General features: G+C 36.2%; 1 protein-coding gene across 3 annotated transcripts in view; it reads right to left on the bottom strand.

Annotated features, from left to right (window-relative positions):
* Window positions 1-14436: 14436 nt before the first annotated feature.
* ABCD3 (ATP binding cassette subfamily D member 3) overlaps window positions 14437-19756 on the bottom strand; it is a 99519-nt gene continuing 94199 nt past the window's right edge. For all 3 annotated transcript variants that reach the window (XM_074188214.1, XM_074188213.1, XM_074188212.1), the window contains exons 22-23: window positions 17837-17893; window positions 14437-15936 (exon numbers count right to left, since the gene is read on the bottom strand). In XM_074188214.1, the coding sequence (XP_074044315.1) occupies window positions 15859-15936; window positions 17837-17893 (135 nt within the window). In that variant the 3' untranslated portion in view covers window positions 14437-15858. The remainder of the gene's footprint in view (window positions 15937-17836; window positions 17894-19756) is intronic.

Genomic DNA, 19756 nt, shown 5'->3' with positions numbered 1-19756 from the left:
TGCAGAGAGAATTTGATGGGAAATATCCTGAAATTTAATACCATCAAAAACAAGTAGTCTGATCAGAGTCTTAAAAGTAGATGGGAGTATGTTGATTACCTGGCTGTGTGGCCTTGGGCAAGCCACTTGACCCCGTTTGCCTTGCAAAAAAAAAAAGTAGATGGAGTAAAGGGCTAGCTTTGAGTCTTTTAAATGACAGTCTTGTGGAAATTATATTGAGATATGTATTAGAGGTAAAGAAAGAAAAGTTTCAACTTTTATTCTCTCTAGTGCTTTAGTACATGTCCTCAGTGACTGGAATGCACCCCTTTCTCATCTCATCTCATCTCATCTCAACTCATCTCAGCTCATCACATCTCTCTAATCTCATCTAATCATCTAATCTCTCTCATCTCAACATCTCATCTCAAAGTTCAGGTGTCAATCCATGGTTCTATATGAGTTCTTTCTTGGAGCGAAATAGAATTCTTTCCCACAGTTTCAACCTTCAGAAACTTGAACACAGTCATCATGTGTCCCCTGAATTTTCTTTTCTGGGCTAAACAAACTCTCAGCTCCTTTATTCAGTTCTTGCTTGACTTTATACATGGCTTGAATGAGATGGGAATTACCATCTCTATTTCTTCTGGTGAGGATCACCATCAAGTCATTACCTTCTGCCCAGTAACTGTGTTCTAAGATCCTCTAGGCTTTATCATTTGCCCTCCCTCTAAGCAAGGTGGATTCTTGGCACTGTCAGCTAACCTAATAACCCTTTGAACCTTGCCCCACAATGACACTCATGACTTCCAGGTTTCCCATTCATCCTGAAGTTGAATTGGATTTTTTTTATTCCTTGTCTTCTCCAATTAGGATGAGAGTTCCTTAAGCAGAGACTAACCCCTCTAGTTTTTCTTATTTGCATTCCCTGCTCACAACACAGTGTTTAGCACAAAATAAGTGAGTTGGACTTAGAATTAGAATTACCTCCAGATCATTTCACCCAATTCTCCTTTAAAAATAAGGAAACTGGGGGCAGCTAGGTGGCGCAGTGGATAAAGCACTGGCCCTGGAGTCAGTAGTACCTGGGTTCAAATCTGGTCTCAGACACTTAATAATTACCTAGCTGTGTGGCCTTGGGCAAGCCACTTAACCCCATCTGCCTTGCAAAAACCTAAAAATGAAGCCCAGAAAGGTTTTGTGATTTGCCCAAGGTCATCCAGTGGAAGTAGCAGAGCCAAGTATCAAGCCCACGATCTACTGACTCCAAATCCGGTTCCTTTTCCCATTCTTTTCACTTGCCTTCTATTTGTTGTGTATACATATATACATACCATTTCCTCTGATAAAATGTAAACTCCTTGAGGGCAGGGAGGACTTTATTTCATATTTTTTCATACAATATATACATACATATGTATAAAATTAAATGTGTATATTTGCATATGTGTATATATGCCTACGTATGTCTATATACACATATGTGTGAATGTATGCACACATATATATGCATATCCACTTCTGTGGGTACCTTGGCAACCAAGGGGACTAGCCCACTTCTCATCCCAATAAATTTCCATGTCACTTTTTATCATTGGTTATATGCTATAACTGGCATTTGTCTCTTCATTACCCTTTTGTATTCTTTCAGGGTTGTGTTTGTTATTATGTTGTTATAGTTGTTACTGTTTTAAAATAAACCTGGGATATCACTGTTATAAAGAACTCTCAGTGTGACCATTCCCTCTATCAGTGACACCTGCTCTATAACTTGAATGTTGTCTAATTGCATTCAAGGCTTCAGTGACTTGGCCAGGGTCACGTGGCCATTATATGTTAAAGGTGAAACTTGACCCAGGTCTTTTTGATTCTTAGGACAATTCTCCTATCTACATTCCATGGTATTTCTCATTATTTTTATTGATATTGGAGAGAAAATAGAATGTTTTATGAGAACCAATTTAACTACAGAGAAACACATTACCTGAAAGTTGGTTGGTTGGCAATAAATGGTTTTTGTCCTTGCAACTTACAAAATAAAGGGAAAAAAATGACCTTTAGGATCTATAGTCCACTTTTCCTTCTGTAATCATGGTGGCAGAGTAATATGAAATGGGGCAATGGATGTTAAGAATCAAAGAGTTTTTAGACCATCAATAACCTTTAATTTGACAATTTTGGGGGCAGTTAGGTGGAGCAGTGGATAGAGAACCAGCCCTGGAATCAGGACAGCCTGAGTTCTGACCTTGGGCAAGTCACTTAACCCAACTGCCTTGCAAAAAAAAAAAAAGCAAAAATAATTTGACAATTGGTACTTTGGATAGAGTTTCTTGTTCAACAGTCAAGTAAAATTATTTCTCAAGGACCTAAACCATATCAGTCTTGATATTCTTGTTATAAGCAAAACCAAAGAGAGAAGGAAATTATAACTCAATGGAAGAAGAGTGGTTCACACGTGCTCCTGGGAAAAGCAAAGCAAAAGATTGACAGAGTGGTTTTCATACTCCAAGAGGCAACAAGAAACAGTATTTCATGGTCATCATACTAATGATAGGACCAATGATAAGCATTGGCAGAAAGATAACATGACAATAATTGTACCTTATACACCAATATCAGTTGCTTAGAATCGAAGTGAAATGATACCATGAAAGACAAACAAGATGCTATTTTAATGGTCAAGAAAAACCTGTTATTGTTGTAGAAGTTATACCTGTCAGTTGTCTGCATACAGTCAGTCAAGTTCAAAAGTTTTAAATAAGAAAACAAAACCTGAAAGGATGACAATGAGAAAAGGAGATGGTGTCCGATTGAAACAACTTAACCCTAATCTATTTAAAGCAACAATTTAAATTTTCTAAAATGGAAATAACAAAAATTACATTGACCCACAATAATTTTAATTTGCAGTTTAGTACATTAGTTGCCACAACAAGGATACCCAAAGAGCCCCCAAAATACTGCTACCTGCAAATGTATTTTTTAATTAAAATTATTGCTTCTTGTTACTTTTAATATTATAACCCTCCCTTCAGTGCCTAAAGCAGGGTGGGGCACATAACAGTCACTTGATAAGTGTTTGCTGTTCTAAGAGACAGACTGATAGATCAACAGATTGGGGGGGGGATGGATAGATGGATGGAATGAACATTTCTTAAGCAATTATAGCCAGGCACTGTGCTAGGTACCAAGGATGTAAAGAAAAGTGCCTGGTACATAGTAGGTATTTGGCAATATTTATTGATTGTCTTACTGAATGAAGGAGACAAAGTAAATATTCCATCATTAGAACAAGGGTAACAGTTCATGCATGGCAGAAGCAATGACAAGGTTGTTTTAGTATTTAGCCCCTGAGCTACCATTCTAAGTCTCTTTAAATTCCCTCTAACAAAGACCAGAACTGTTCTCAGAGGCTGGAGCAAGGTTAAACCTCTAGAATATGGTTAAGTGGCTCCAACTACAAAAGTTAGAGGACTACAAATTACAATAGGGAGTTAATGAATAACACTCATATTCCTATACTTAATTCTGAATTGTAACAACCCAGGACTGCCACTTGTGATTTATCACAAAGCAATTTTCAAGTCTCAGAACATTCTGTAAAAAGAGATTAGGACACAGTTAAGTGGAAAAGGATTGACTAAGAAAATATCTGAATGAGTCATATTAGAATTGCAATGCCCATTGGCCCCTTCTCCTCTAAGCAAAGGATCTCTTTGTTCTTTGACTTAGAAATATGGTTTTCCTGAGGCAATGGAGTCTCTCTTGAATCTTTATCCCCTCAAATAGCAATCAAATGAATCCTTCTTTGAGCAGGTCACATTGAAATATTTTTTTTTTTTAGGTTTTTGCAAGGCAAATGGGGTTAAGTGGCTTGCCCAAGGCCACACAGCTAGGTAATTATTAAGTGTCTGAGGCCAGATCTGAACCCAGGTACTCCTGACTCCAGGGCCTGTACTCTATCCGTGCCACCTAGCTGCCCCTGAAATATTAAAGAAATGAAATTTGCCCTTTGAAAGTCTGACTCTTTCTCTAACTATTATGATTACAAGCTACAAGAGTCTCTAACTACCACAAGCTATGTGGGAACATTAGAACTAAGTAAAATTTAACCAGAGACATGTAAGCAAATACGTAGTTTCCTATTAGAAACTGCAGTCAGCAAATATTAACAAAGGCCCTGCTAGGTGCTGAGACCCATGTTAGACAAAGAAATACAAAGCATAATTGTAGAACGCTGCCAATCCCCCTCCAACACACCCTCTTCCCACCTCCTGCCTCCTCCTTAGCACTCTAACCTTTGGTTTCTCCTCCTTCATCTCCCTCAAATGAATAGGAACCCTTTGAGAAAGGGGATTCAAGGAATGCAACTACCTCCAGCACCTCCTGAGTGTTCTAACTCTTGGTCTTCTTCCCCCATCCCCACACAAACCACTAAGTCAAGAGAAAAGCATTTGTAAAGTGGGATAATTAAGTCATCATTATATTAACAGCTAGTGCCTGGGGACAGATTTATTTTGTGAGCTCCTGCCTACTCCGCATATAATCTGACTAATCGATGGCTGAGTCTCAATTTTTTGCTTCTCTGATCCTTGTGATTCAGAACTACCTTCTAATTACCCATTATCTCTCTTCATAACCTCCTCCCTTAATGTGGGAAAACTGGGACACTAATGCATAGTTGGTGGAGTTGTGAATTGATCTAATCTTTCCCGAGAGTAGTTTGGAACTACACCCATAAGCCAAGAAAACCATGCATAGCCTTTGATACAGCAATACCACTATTAGGTCTAAAATCCACATATACAAAAATATTCATAGCAACTCTTTTTGTAATGGAAAAGAATTGGAAATTGAAGGAATGCCATCAGTGGTGGAATGGCTGAATAAATTGTGGTATTTGAATGTGATGGAAGAAATTATGAGTCCCCAGGCTTCAGAAAAGCCTGGAAGGACTTTGAAGTATATTATTTCTATCAAGCTCTATTTATCTATAATTCATAGTCCTGCAAATTAAGAACTATAGCAGAAAAACCAAGGCCATGTCTGGTTTTATTTTATTATCTGAATTGCATGAGCTAGGGTGGAAAGTTCAGCTTAGAGAAAATGGTTGTGAGAGGGTAAAGCATTTATCTACAAAGCTGCACTAGGCTGCACTAAGCTAGAGACCTTTTTTATTTGACTGTTTATGGGATCTTTTCAACTCATGAAAAATTAGGTTGACGTAATATGGGCTTTGTTAGAAGACCATGTATTCAGTTGTAAAATAAATGTCAAAACAGAATGTCTGGGAAAATAAAGAACTATATATGAAATAGCTTCAGACAGAGCTAGAGAAAAAACTGAGTGTTGAAAACTGATAATAATTGGAAAAATAAATATATGTATGGGGGGGAGTATAACTTCATCCCTTTCCAACTTAACCCTGTCTTCCCCTGTCTCCTTCACTGCCCTTTGAGATTCTTCTCCATTGTTGATGGGGTCAATCCTTTCCTTTTATGCTCCTTGCATCTCCTGGAATTTAAAACTAATTTTCCCCCCAAGGTTCATCAGGCTGGGTCATCTCTGAGCACTGGAAATCTCCCTCAGTTATTCATTTAACAGGATGATATCTTATACAATTAGAGCAAAACTTAGAGCAAAAGAATGAGATTGACTCTGGGAAAGGAAAGCAGTACCAGTTAGCTCTTCAATCACCCGGACTCTATATCATCCAAGGTTATTTGAGTCAGCAAATATTAACAAAGACCCTGCTGGAGTCTCTTTCCAAACAGCAACTCCATTATTTGTCTTCCCTCTTAGATTTAGGCCTGAGGAAGGTCAACCCCTAAGAAATAGTAACAATCTCTTCTTATTCTCTTTAGTGCATTGTGCCCCAACTCTTCTGTCCAGAGGAAAATTCTGGGAAAATTACTTAAAGTTTAGGTTTGATTCATGCCTATCATCTCCCCAAAGGATCCCCCTTTTAGAAAAGTTATTTAGTATACAAAGACAAAGACACCAGATACAGGACAATTATGTATTTCCTCTAGTATTTAAGAAATGTTTAAAATACAAAAGATTCATAAGCACATTAACATGTAATAGGGGACTGGCCAGTCCTGGTAGTTAATTAGTTCCATCTAAGGGTCAGCCCATGTACCAAGGCTTCTCGTTTGGGAAGATGCATTTATATTGTTGTTTCTCTTATATTTTCTCAGCAAATATACCGTTGTAAAAGCTAATTGGTGTTAATTACTCAGTGAAGTGATAGGAATAGTAGGGCTGTAATCAATGCTGTTGATGATAAAGAGGCTCTATTAACTAGTACTAGGTAATTGCAGTTGGGAACAACACACACCAGGATTGGAACTTAGACTATAATATTAATAGAAATCCCCTAACCCTTTCAGAGAACCCTTAGAACCCAAGGAAGATGTAGCCAGCTGCACTCTGGAGAGTCATCTCTACCAGTCAAAGTAGGAGTGCGATATTGATTCCTAGTAACTAAGGGCTAGAAACTCATATTTAAAACAAGACACAAAACCCGTAAGGTTTATTCTATTCTCCTGGGAGAAAGACTGCTAGGAAAACTTGGGCGACTTTTGAACAGATTGCATTTTCACCTTGGTCTTCTTTGATCAGTAACTAACTCAGTTGTCTATTTTCTAGTCAGCCAGGCATGCATAATTGATCTTCTTAGTTGTGCTCACCTTGTTGCAGAAAAGCTCTAGATGTAGAGAGCTTCTCCTGAGCCATACGCATCTAAGTCAAAGATCCTAAACATCTGGAATTCTGGAGCTCACGGAGTTCACCAAGGCTGGAAACATTCATCTCTCCTGATATTTCTTTGATATTACATGCAGGGAAAGAAAGAGGAAAAAGTCAGGGATTTCAAATCCAATCTCAGGATCACCTAGATAAGCACTTATAGTTATTGCCTTGTGCTCACAGCCTCTGGTGCTGCTGGGTGGGGTTGAGGCAGAAGAGGAAAAAAGGATAGAAATAAACCTCCCTTCTTCTTCCTGCAAGTGATGCACTCAAAAAAGAAGAGGCAAGAGAAAGCCAAAGATGGTATTCTTTCTAATATAAACTTCCTGCCATCAGGGCAGCCATGCTATCAACTGAAAGTCTCTGGTTGCACATGCCCTTTAACAAAAGACAATAACATATGGAATGGGCCAGTCCATAGGATTGGGATGTGGTCCCTTTTTTCTTTATAATCATATTATGAGTTATATACGTTGGGAGAGCCACAAAGGAACTTTGTTTAAAAGCAAAACACAGAGCAAATGAAAATACATTAAATAGTAAATACTCTCAATTCACTTCCCAAACCAAACCACCTTTCAATCTCCAGGAGCCAGGACTAGGTTTAGCTAGCCTTGGCCCCATACCATTATTCTCAACCTAACACCCACTGCAAGGAAGAAATGGGCTTGCTCATACGATGGCCATGATTGGTGATATGTCTCAATATCTCTCAATACTATCTCTCACCATTGCAAACTTAGTCTGCAGTAAGAGAAATGATGAGCAGAGCAAGTTGAGGGGGGAGGGGGAAAGGGAGAGGTAATAATTCTGCTTTATAGTCTCCTGGTCAGATCACAGTGTGGTGTCTGTTTAGAAAATCTACAGGATTCCCAATACAGAAAGAAGTGAGGTGTCAAAGGAGTGGCAGGGCGTGACCAATCAAGTCCAAAGTCCGGCATTGACCATCAACAATGCCACCCCAAAGCCTGGAGCAGCAGGAGTGAAGAGAAAAATGACTACAAATGTTGGTGGAATGAAGAATAGCAAGAATGAGGAGGGAAGTTCCATAGCACTGTGGCCATTTCCTTCCCTTTCATTCTTTCCTGAGACCTTCCTTCATGTTTCTTGCTTCACCATCTGATACACCTACCCAAGTGGAATCTCTCTGGTTGAACTAGAATACTTATCATAGCGAACATTTATTAATTGCCTACTATCTATCAGGCACCATGTTGAACACATTATAATAATTATCTGATTTGACAATCCTGAGAGGTTAGGTGTTATTAGGACTATACCCTAATATGAATGAATAAAATGAATGTCTTCATTTTACAGATGAGGAAACGGAGTCAAGCAGGGGTTAAGTGACTTGCCCAGATCACAAAGCTAAGTGTATGAGGTATGATTTGAACTCAGATGATAGGAGAAAATAGCATAGGACAGTCTTACAAATATGGGTATGAGTAGTATATGAATGTTTATAGATATCTATGTTTGTATATAATATGTATGTATGTATGCATATATATCCATGCTTAATTGTAGCCTTCTTTAGGGAGGTGGGAGGAGGGAGATAAATAAAAGTCCACAGCAGAGAACAAAAGAAAATCAACAAGGATTTAAAGAAAAACTAGACAACTTTGAAAACAATGTGTAGTATTTATATGGGTTTTCTTGAAGTGGGCACTTATTATCTTATATTGCATCCTCTCTTATGGTCTGCTGTGGACATGGCAATATTTTTTTCTTTCTCATTTTGTATTTAAGTTTAATTTTTTTTAAAACTACAAAAATATTTATTTTTAATGAAATTATCATGGATTAAATTCAATTTAAAAGTAATTTTTTTTCAGGGAAGGGGAATTAGAAAAGGGATTCTTATTCCAATATAAATTGGATGGGATGACCTCTGAGGTCCACTCTGGCTCAGAAATGTGTTAATCCTGACCCCCAAAATAATTTAAAAGTTAACATATTTTAAAAATAGAAAATTACATCTAACAGATTCATGACTACAAATATGGACCCAGAAAACCTTCAGAGACCTTCACCTAACTCCTGTCACTCCAGTATCCTCTCTTCCATTCTTTGCATATTAATGATAGCTAGCACTTAGTCCTTTATGGGGTACAAAGTGCTTTATAAACACTGCCTGTAAAGTAGGGATTATTAGTATCTCCATTTTACAAATGAGGAAACTGAGCCTGACAAACAGCAAGTAACTTGCCTGAAGGAGTCAGGATTGGAACTCAAGGTTTTCTGGATTCCAGTCCAACTACTCTCCAACTCCCCCACCTAGCTACCCTCTAGCTTTAAGATGGTTTTCATAAAAATAAATAAATCAAAGGCATTTTATCAAGGTAGGACAAGATAAAATCAATTTTCCTGTAATCCAGGATCATAGATTTCGAACTTTAAGAACTAGAGCATTTTAAGAACTGTTTAGAACTTTAGAATTCACTTGGTCGAGTCTCCTTTTTACAAATTAAGAAACAGAAGTCCATCAGATGTTAAGTAATTTACCTAAGGTCACACAGATACTAAGGGTCAGAGGTGGGATTTAAATCCATGTTCTTTGACTCCCAATCTATTGCTCTTTCCTATTATTATATTATGTTCAATATCTTCCAGGCTTAAGTATAAAGTCTTGGTCATGGTGAATCCTAGGAAACAGATTTTTATTTTTAAAAAAATTTATGTCCCTGTCTTCAGAAAAGCTTTTGTTTTTAAACTGCAGTCAGTTTACTAAAGCAGTTTTCTAAAAAAACAAAAAAAGTGAACTAAAACCAAAACCAAACTCATCTTATGAAAAAAAAAATCCAAAAACAAAAAAACGAAATCCAAAACCACCAAAATTATAATTAAGGATGTGGTGCCACCTTCAGTTTGGTAGTGTGAAGCTTAATTCAAAAAGAGGGCATAGAATACAGAAACTAAAGGGAGTTCCGGATTGGTTAGAATGGGTAAGAACAATGAGCAATCAGTCTTCTCACTGGTCTGTGATGTTCATTCTTTTATAATGAAAAGAAAGACTGTTTTGAGGTCACAACTAAGATTGAATTCCTGCTCTGTGTATCTGTGTATCTTCAGGCAAGTAATTTGACTTATCTGAGCCTCCTCTATAAAATGAGCTGCTCACCTTAATGTTTGCAAAAATCTTTAGACACACAGCTTTTGATCCTCACATTCCTATGGAACAGGTGTTACCTACTATTCTCATTTTACATCTGCTTTAAATGTGTGAGGAGACAGATGGGAGTAAACTAAGGTCTTGGCTTGTTACTATGGGAAATGAAATAGGAAATCTGTAAAATCAAGAGATTTAAAGTATCTAGAGTAGTGGCATTCTAACAAAAATAGGAGCAGATCCTGAATTCAAGATGGAATGGAAGAGGCAAGTAAAGACCGAGATAAAACCATTGGTATCGAGATGGATCTAGGGCCTACAGTCATGATGAAAGTGAAGACAAAAAAGTCACAATAAATAAATAAATATTTGCACTGAAAATTTAACAACTGACTCTCTGGGAATAGCATGAGCTAACTCCAGCCCATTTCTCCAATGTTCTAACAGACCAAGACACTGGATTTATTGAACAAGTATACTGTTTGTTTGCTCCTGGTCTTGTGTACCTATCATGTATCCTGAATAACTTTTCTCTTTTTTTAACCAGTAGTAGATATTTTGAACATGACTGCTTTGTATTAAATTTTGAGATCTAATACTCCTAAGTCTCTTGCTTCTCTTGGTTTCTCTTAAAAGCCTCTTTCCCTTTTCCCTCTCTGGACATATTTCTATGCCAAGTTTAATATATTTCTGCATCAAAAAATTTTAAAAACATATAATGTCCAATTGGTCATGGTTTTCAAATTCCAAAAGTTGATTTGTTTTTTATGCTAGTATGTACATTTTCTTATATTCTTCAATTTTTGATTTGAGTCACTCTTTTATTTGCCCCTTTTCCTATTTTTCCAAAAAATTCTCTTCCCCTAGTTAAGGGTTTTCACCTTCTATTTATTCTACATTTTTTCTCCTCTCCAGAATTATTTCAGAGCTGCCACTTAAAAAAAATCTTTTATTAACTAGTGGAGTTCTGATCAGCTGTCTAAAAGTTAGAGCCTATTTAAGGACCACAACTCCTGGACATATCCTATGATAGACTCTACATTGTCCACAAACAGATAAAAACTATCCTAAAGAAGGACCAACCATGAGTCCCATGGAACTGCAGAAAAGCTGAATGGTTTGAGCTTACCTGTTTCTCTTTGGCCTCTCAGATTAATGTTATCATTCCTGGAGGATGCCTTAACATTATAATAGATTCAAAAGATACAATGACCTGATGGGGTATGCCAAACAACATGGAATAGTCTTTGCAGGTGTCCAGTGTCAAAAATGGCACATCCCACTATGCACCCTGGAGTTCTTCTTACTTGAATAAAACTATAGGCCAACGTGGGGTTGGTCAAATTGGCATTATGAAGAATTACTTAATGGAGTTGAAGTCCAGAAGTATCTATAGGGTCCCAGTGAGAATGATGAAATATGGTCATTTTGAAGTTGAAGCATTCATAATGGATTGGGAAGCATGCAAAATCACGCAAGTTCTAAGTTAAGATTTTCCTTAATTGATGTACAATGATTTATTTCTGACACATCCCAGAGAACGTGTTCATCTGCCACATCACTGCCAAGCCATAGCCCACGTCCATCTTAGGCTGGGAGCCTTCTCACCCACTGTACAAGAGAGCTCACCATCAGAAAGGGTGAATATGAACCCTCATCTGGCTTCTTCAACATCAACTCCCCTCAGGCTAAAGGAAGTCTCAAAAGAAGGGTCCTTACAGCCAAATAGACTAAGCAGTTGTCAATACAGTACTTCTTTATGCCATTGAGTATTTCCCCAAATAATGGAACTGAATATGATTCTTTTTTCTTTGGGGCTTGTTTCATATTTCTATAGCAAGCAGAAGTTGGAAATGAGGGCAAGTGTGTGTGTGTAGAGATGATCAAAATAACAAAGCTTATTTAGGGGAAAAAATGTCTTGCTTCATTTCTTCTTGCTATTTTTCTTGTGGCCAGGGTGTTGTTTTCTGCAGAGGCTCTGTCCTTAAGATGAAGTGACTCTTCTGGTTTTACTTCTTGGATTTCTCAACTACGGGATTTTTGCTTTTCACCTTCAACACAAAAGTTCCTGTATTGGAACTTGACACCAATATCAAATTTGTGCACTGGTACTTCTTGGCTGGATAAGTAGCTATTGGATCTTGTACTCACTCTCAGTTATCGGTATGCCACTAACCCTGCCATTCTGGCTGACTTGTAGCCTCACCTCCTCCTCTTCAATACTTGGTCGCTGTCTCAGTATCCTGGTGGTACACAGCTGCTGTTGACCTCAGTCACTTTCTGTCTCCTTGAACAATCCCCAAGTGGGAGTTGGGGTTTCCTAAAGGTCCCAGTTGGATGTGGGAGGTTGGGCTGGCTTCTAGGTGGACCAGGCAGAGTTTGCCATAGCTCCCTGGGCTCTGGGTGCACAGCAAAGCCGTCTGTCTCCTGCTCTGCAAATTGGGAGGCAGGTTCTGACCCCTTCTGTCCCAACAGACTAGGGCTGAGATCTCACTGGATTCAGGATCCAATGATCGATTGGCTTAAACAGATTCATGACTCCACTGGAGCATGCTCATTCAAGTTCATTTACCTGCACTCACTCACTCTGGTTTCTCTGGGGCTCCTTCTCACTCTGCCTTCACCTATTAGGGCACCTGGAAGGAGCCTCCTCTCATGAATATGCTCTATCATTGCTTCGAGGGCCTTTTCTCAATCAATTTGCTGGTATGTGGGAAAGTTAGGCTCTATGCTTCATGAAGGTAAGGATTGTGCTGCTATTATATCTACAAGGCTTGATACATGCTTTGCAAATGAATTTCTATCAGCAAACATTAAAATGCCTAGCAAATGCAGCATAGTGGTACCAAGATCAGTTGTTTTGTTAAGTCTAAATCTACCTCTCTGAAATTTCCACTGAAGGCTTCTTGTTCTACTCTCTGCAGCTAAAGAACACAAATATTGGGCATCAAACATTGGTGGGTCAAGAGTTTTGATTCAGTCGGTAATTAAAGGAAATGACATAGATATCTTCTGTACATGGCCACCACATTATCAGGAGACTCTAAAGCACATCAGACATCCCTCTCTGCCCTCTACCACCCCAAACTAGTTTTCTATTAGGCCAGTCACTTTCCTCTGAGCTACTGAGATCATGTTATTGATCAAATAAAGATGAAAACTGTTAACAAAAGTCATGTGTCATTTCTCATTTTATAGATGAGTGAATTTAGCTCAAGATGGTAAAGTGACTTGTTTATCTGTGTAGACAGTGACAGAGCTATACAAATCCTAGTACTTTTGAGTTTAAATCCAGTTCTATGTCTTCTATTGTCTGCTTCCTTTCAGAGTAGTTATTCTATTAAATTGAGTTAAACTGAATGATCTTTTGGGAAAAATGGCATTATTTTAAAAAGTCCTTGTATACTTTAAAATTTTAATAGGATCATGGCATGATAGAAACAATATGAAACAAAATTACTAAAGCTGTGAACAAAAGAAATCATACAATTGTACAGGATTCATGTACACAGCCTCTGTGTCAAAGGAAAAATGGTTAATATAGTAAGAAGGTAAATGTTGGGTGATGAGTCAATGTGAAGTTAGATCAATTGTGAGAAGAAAACACAATCCAATTTCACTTGCCATTTATAGAATGTTTTCTTTATACTTAAAACTTGCTGTTAAATTTTGGAAAGTTAATTTAAAGTTTAGAAGATGCACAAGGACCTTTTGAAACTATCTTATTATACTGCAACAAGTGAAAGAAAAGCAGTCTTAAAGGTCTCCCCTAAAATACCCTAATCTATGCTTGCCAACTTTGTGTCTTCCCCAGTAACAAAGTACACACTTGCATGTGAGGTTATATCAGGACTCTGAAACAAACATGAACAGGCTTTATTCTTGAAGTAAAGTTTCTGAAAATCAATTTTCACAGAATTAGTGTATATAAAATCTACAAACCTTCATTTGTATAAATGACTGCACTATTTCTCTATTATGATATAAAGTAGTTTTTATCACTACCCCTTTAGTTTATAAACTACAGGAGTTTCTTGCAAAGGCAATATTGTAGAGAAAAACACTAAATAAATGAGATTAATTGAAATAATGTAAATAAGGCTAAATACTAAAAAACTAAGCTCCCAGGGAATTTGAATTTTTTTTTTTTACATTTCTGGGTATTTCTCAAAACATTTAAGAGTAAAGTTAAGTGCACTCTAGAGGAGAAGAACTTGATGGAGATGAAAAAAGAAATCATCTATTTCTTTGATATCAGGATACATTTCCTAAATTTTATTTTTTACCTCACTAGGTCACTTTAAGGACTTATTAATATTTGAAAGTAAAACTTTATGCATAGGAGTTCCTTAATACCAAGAATATCTTTAGATATATGACTCTAGGTTCAAAGACATATAGGAAGACTACTTAAAAAATATTCAACCAAAACCCACCAGTTTTTAGTCAGTCCTTTTTGGAGAGCATATGATCACTTAAGATTATTATCTGGTTGCTATTTAAATCACCACTGTATAAACCACAAAAATATAGTATAAACCACATAAGCACACATTACAAATCAAGACTAAAAAGGACAAACAAAAGTCAGTGAATAAGATTTGATTTTTTTTAATTTGAGCAGAAAATAAATGAGAAGTAGATAATTTTTCTAAGAGAAGTGGTAAAAACATTGTTATGTCTCATGGAATGAGTACATCAAGTTTCACTTTAGTAGCCAGTGATCTGCAGAAATATGCAGGGACAAGAATACAAAATGCGTCTTTCTGAACCCTGGTCTGGATAAAATTGATTATACTAATTATATTGATTATGTTCAGTTGAAGTTCTCATTGTGTAAGTTAACATATGTAATTTAAGGGCAGTTTGCAGAAATGGTGTCTGAGGAGCAATCAACTTCTACAGCAGGACAGAGTAATTAAACATAATGATCCAAATATAACAAAAAGGAATTCAGAATTCACCCAGGTAAACTATACCCTAGGATGCAGATAATTTCTCCCATGCCCACATTGTTTTGATATAAGACCTTTTTTTAAACATGAAATCATGGTAAGAAAACGAGACCACATTGCCTATTTCAGTGCAATACCCTCACACAGGGCATTCCTATGATAGCTTAGATTTTAACTCTACAGAACCACCAGACTCCTAAGGAATGGTCTGCTAGGATACACTTGTCCAGTTCTTTTAGAAAATTAAAAAAAAAAATCTCTTGAAGAGTGGAGCTTGATTTCAAAGGACCTTCCCAAACACTGAGAAGGTAAGGCAGGTAAATAATAACCCTTGTAAGCAAGACAAAGTGGATTTTGTCAATACTAATCCAATAACCATGTACCCCCCACCCAATCCAACACTGTAAAAGGAAGGGGGACATATTTGTTATTTAGAAAAGGAGAGGTCAGAGAAGCTTTCATGAAACCAAAAGCACTCTGAGACATGAGGAATGAGTGTAAATGTGGCAGCCAAAGAAATCTGTCACTGTGCAACTAACTGCTATTATGTGATGGTGTGAAAGATTTTCATAATACACTATGATTTTTTTTTGTATTGTGTGTGTATGTGTGTGTGTGTGCGTGTGTGTTCCCCAGTACCCTGGGATAGGCAAAGAAAACCCAGGACTGTGTTGTTTGAACCGGACAGGTGATGACCCTAATTTTAAATAGGGTTCTTCACTGGAAAAGGAAAAGTCCACAAAAGTCAAATTAGCTGACTTCAAATGGTTTACATCCCAGGATGAATCAGGTTACACTGATTTAAGCCCAATTTAATTTAGGCAGGTTTTTAACCACAAGAATAAGGACATTCTTAGTACATATTAATAATTAAACCAACATATACACAATTAGCAATATCCTACATAATATTTAAATGTTTTTAACCGCTTGTTTTGGATTATTCTATATCTAGAGTTAATTGTTTTAAAACAAGCTTATGAACTTTATTTTACAATGTACTTTGTATTTCCATGGGGACTCTGAACGTATTTCAATGAAGCAGCTGTAATGCTTCACATTTTAAGAGCCAAACTCGACTGTGTCTTCAGTTATCTGCTTGAATTCATAATTGCCTCTCCCGTCCATATGCAGGTAATACTGTAGGAAAGAAGGAAAATGCATAAGTAGGACAAAGTATCCCTTTATCAACAAGACCTTTACATATTACATTAAAATTTTTGCATATTTCATGCCACTACAACTCAAATTTCTAATGTAGACCCTGCAAGTCCACTCTATATTGACAGAGTGTGCTGAAAAGTGATAAAACTTTTTTCAAGTGAACTCAACTGTTACTTTATCCTAAAGACACTCAAAAAAAGTAATAAAGATGACTCCAAGAAAATAAAGTGAAGGTTTTCAAAAACAGTAGCAATGTGTTGCAAAGGAGAGAGAGAGCACACTTCTAACCTGAATCTAAGTATCTATCTACTACAGAGCTGGTCAAAAGAGGATTAAAAGGCAACCAAAAAAGTATGGAGGGCAAGGAAATATTTATTGTGATTTGTAAAATGTCTTATTCATTTCTGCTAAGATAATGCCTATAAAAATATAAAATGACAATGCTAGATAAGAAACTAAAGCTGGAGCAATGCATTTCTATTAAGCAGGTTAACAGAGTTTCTTGAAGGAATTTAAGAAATTCTTCAAAGAGTAAATATAAATATAAATAGGAGAACCTGTTGGAATAGTAGTCTTGTTTATTTTTTTTTTATTTGAGGGTCAGGTGTGAAACTTATGCCAGACCCCAATGGTAACTTATCTATGCTTTTCTAAATCAAAAAAAAATTTTTAATTGTTTCTAATATTTATTACAAGCTAAAGGTACACAAAAAATTTGGAAATCTTTTACAGAAAATTTGATTTGAACAGTTATTTCTGCTCAAGAAAAAAATAGGCTTTATAAAATACCATATATGTATGAGGCATTATTTTTTTAAAGCTAATCTTTAGATTAATTAGTTCAAGATAACATTATTCCAGTATTCCAGTATCAATAACTTTAATAAAAATACTTTGAGGCTTTTTCTAAGTCCTTAACAATGAACATTCAACAAGTCTTGAATGCAATGATTTCTAATGTTTCTTAAGTAATTTTAAATTAACTTTGCACAAATAAACTTTTTTGTCTTTCACTGTTAATGCAGAGTTTTGCCACAGTTTTCCCTTACCCTAAATGTAGTATGTAATGGAAATTAATCTTAAAATGTAGATGAACTCAAATTTATGTACTTTTTAGAGTTCTGGTGTGTTTCTGGTGGTAGAGACCAGTGGAGCTCTAGTTAAGACTCTAACACCAACAATGTTACTCTAGCACAGAGACAAATAAAACATGACATGGCAACCTCACCGTAGTACTACAATGCTTTATTAAAATACACTCCAAAAATTCTATTCAGGAACTTTTTACAGTGCAATTAAAAAGCAAGAGACAGTGATAAATATATTTTCATAACTATGAAAAAAACCTCCCAAATTTCTATTTAACAGTCAGTCCATCAGTTTTCTCAAAGTCAGATAATAAAGGCTGTGTTTACTTATAACCCTTCCTCCTATAGGGTTATAATCACTATTAAATTTAGAATTTATTAAAATCAATTTATAGCTTCCTACAACAAACAACACTCAATTGTTGTGGGGTTCTACGCCTCCAGTAGACTACAAGTTCCTTGAGGAGAGGAACCATTTCATTTTTGTCAGGATAATGATGCCTCCTAGAATAATGACTTAGACATACTAAGAATTTTAATTTCTCACAAAAAATTAGAGACTGTGTGTGTGTATATATATATATATATATATATATATATATATATATATATATCACATTCATAGCATTTAATAAATATTAATAAACTGACCATCTCTCAAGGAATTTTATAGACATTTTGAAAGAATGAGAAAGGTAAAGTAACTCAAAATATCTGAAACCATTTTTAATTGGACACAAGAAATAAAATAAAAATTCAAAAGTGAACTAAAAACAAAAGGTACAAACCTCATGGTGTTTCCAAAGGGATTTTCTATGAGACACAGTGAAAAGGGTAATACCAACCTAAAATCAAGAAAAATAATTTACGTATTTATAAATGACAGCATAGTGCCTGAATTTTGTAAGCCTAAATTCTAATGTCATTTCTGCCACTAGATGTGTGAAGTGGAATCAGATAATTTCTATGGGTCTTAGTTTCTTTGCCTGTAAAGTGAGGAAGCTGGATTACACAACTTGTAGATCTCTTTTCCAGTTTCAAAGTTGTAATGACAACACAGTCACAGCAATAACTGCCACCACTTATAATGATTTAGCTCTTTCTTTCTCTTTCTTTCTTCCTTCCTTCTTTTTTCTTTTAGGTTTTTTGCAAGGCAATGGGGTTAAGTGGCTTGCCCAGGGCCACACAGCTAGGTAAATTATTAAGTGTCTGAGGCCAGATTTGAACTCAGGTACTCCTGACTCCAGGGTGCTCTAACCACTGCATCACCTGATTTAGCTCTTTATAATTAATAAAATTCTTTCCTCAAAAGAATCTTGTGATTAAGTGATACAAATACTATTATTCCTATTTAACAGATGAGAAAACAAACCCAGGGAATTAAAGACCCAGAGGAATTCCAAGTCCCAGAGTAAGCAATGGCTGGAGCCAGGGCTTGAACCTAAGTCCTCAGATGAACACACAATCCCATGTTCTTCTCAGTCCACTGTACTTCTCTGACCACTGCTAAAAGCGACCCCCCCTTCAAGTGGCTTAGAAAAAAAAATCTATTGCCAGATCAGAAGTCCTAAATTGTCAGATCTTAATCTATTAAGTCCACAGATAAGTCCTTTCAATCACATTTATTTTGCTTAGATATTTTGAATTATTATTTCATCAATGAACTGATGCAAACCTCATCATTAGTTTGAAAATACATCTATTTAGATTTCTCAGTTCAGTATAATCATAAAAAATGAGTATGATAGCTATTACCACTCCCTCTGTCCCCCCAACTCAAAAAGGATCAAATAGGTTTAGAACTGAAAGAACCTTAGAGATCATTTAGTCCAACTCTCTTTCTGTTTACAGATAAAGAAACTGAGGCTAAGAGAGATTAGTAACATTCATAGTTATGAAAGAGTAAGTAATGGAATTCAACCCAGGACTCCACAATGATGCCAAATCCAGGGTTCTTTCCTCCATAGCATAAAAAAAAAATTGAAATAAAACATTATATAGCCTTAATGAATAACTGATTCCTTTGATGTTCAAAATTTTGTAAAATAATATTGCTAATGCATTAAGTATCTCAGTGGTGGTAATAGGGTAAAAAATTTCATTGAATTTAAAGTTAAAGATCTATGTTCAAATTATGACTCAATAGAACTGATTATACTGCTTTTATTAAAGTCAGGGAACAAAGGTTTTGAAGTCAATTCCTTCTGAGACAGAAATTTTAAAAAACACATTCTCAAATAGTTATGTAGGAAGGAAAACCATTTCAAAGAATAATATGGGTGAGTACTGAAAAGTAGTTCACAATTAAGGACAAAAATTTTAAGGCAATTTTCTCTGATAGTCAGCAAGTTTAATTTTTTTTTAAGAGCTCCCAAAACACAAAAATAAAAGTTCAGGTTCACTAAGTCTGAATATACAACTTAAGAGGTATGACAATGGCAAAAAAAGAAAATACAAATTTAAAAACAGTAAACAAAGAAGGAAAAGAAAAAAACTCTTTTTAATCCATGGTCCTCATTTCAGGGGTAAAATAATCTGACCACTTCTAAGGGAAAGCCAGTAAGGCAGAGAAGGAACAACTGAGTTGTCCCAACATTCCCCTCCAAACAACTTTATTTTATTTTTTAGGTTTTTGCAAGGCAAATGGGGTTAAGTGGCTTGTCCAAGGCCACACAGCTAGGTAATTATTAAGTGTCTGAGATCGGATT

This window comes from Macrotis lagotis, chromosome 5 (assembly GCF_037893015.1).
Source record: "Macrotis lagotis isolate mMagLag1 chromosome 5, bilby.v1.9.chrom.fasta, whole genome shotgun sequence".
In the NCBI taxonomy this organism is placed as follows: domain Eukaryota; kingdom Metazoa; phylum Chordata; class Mammalia; order Peramelemorphia; family Peramelidae; genus Macrotis; species Macrotis lagotis.
This window is presented reverse-complemented; position numbering and strand designations above follow the sequence as displayed.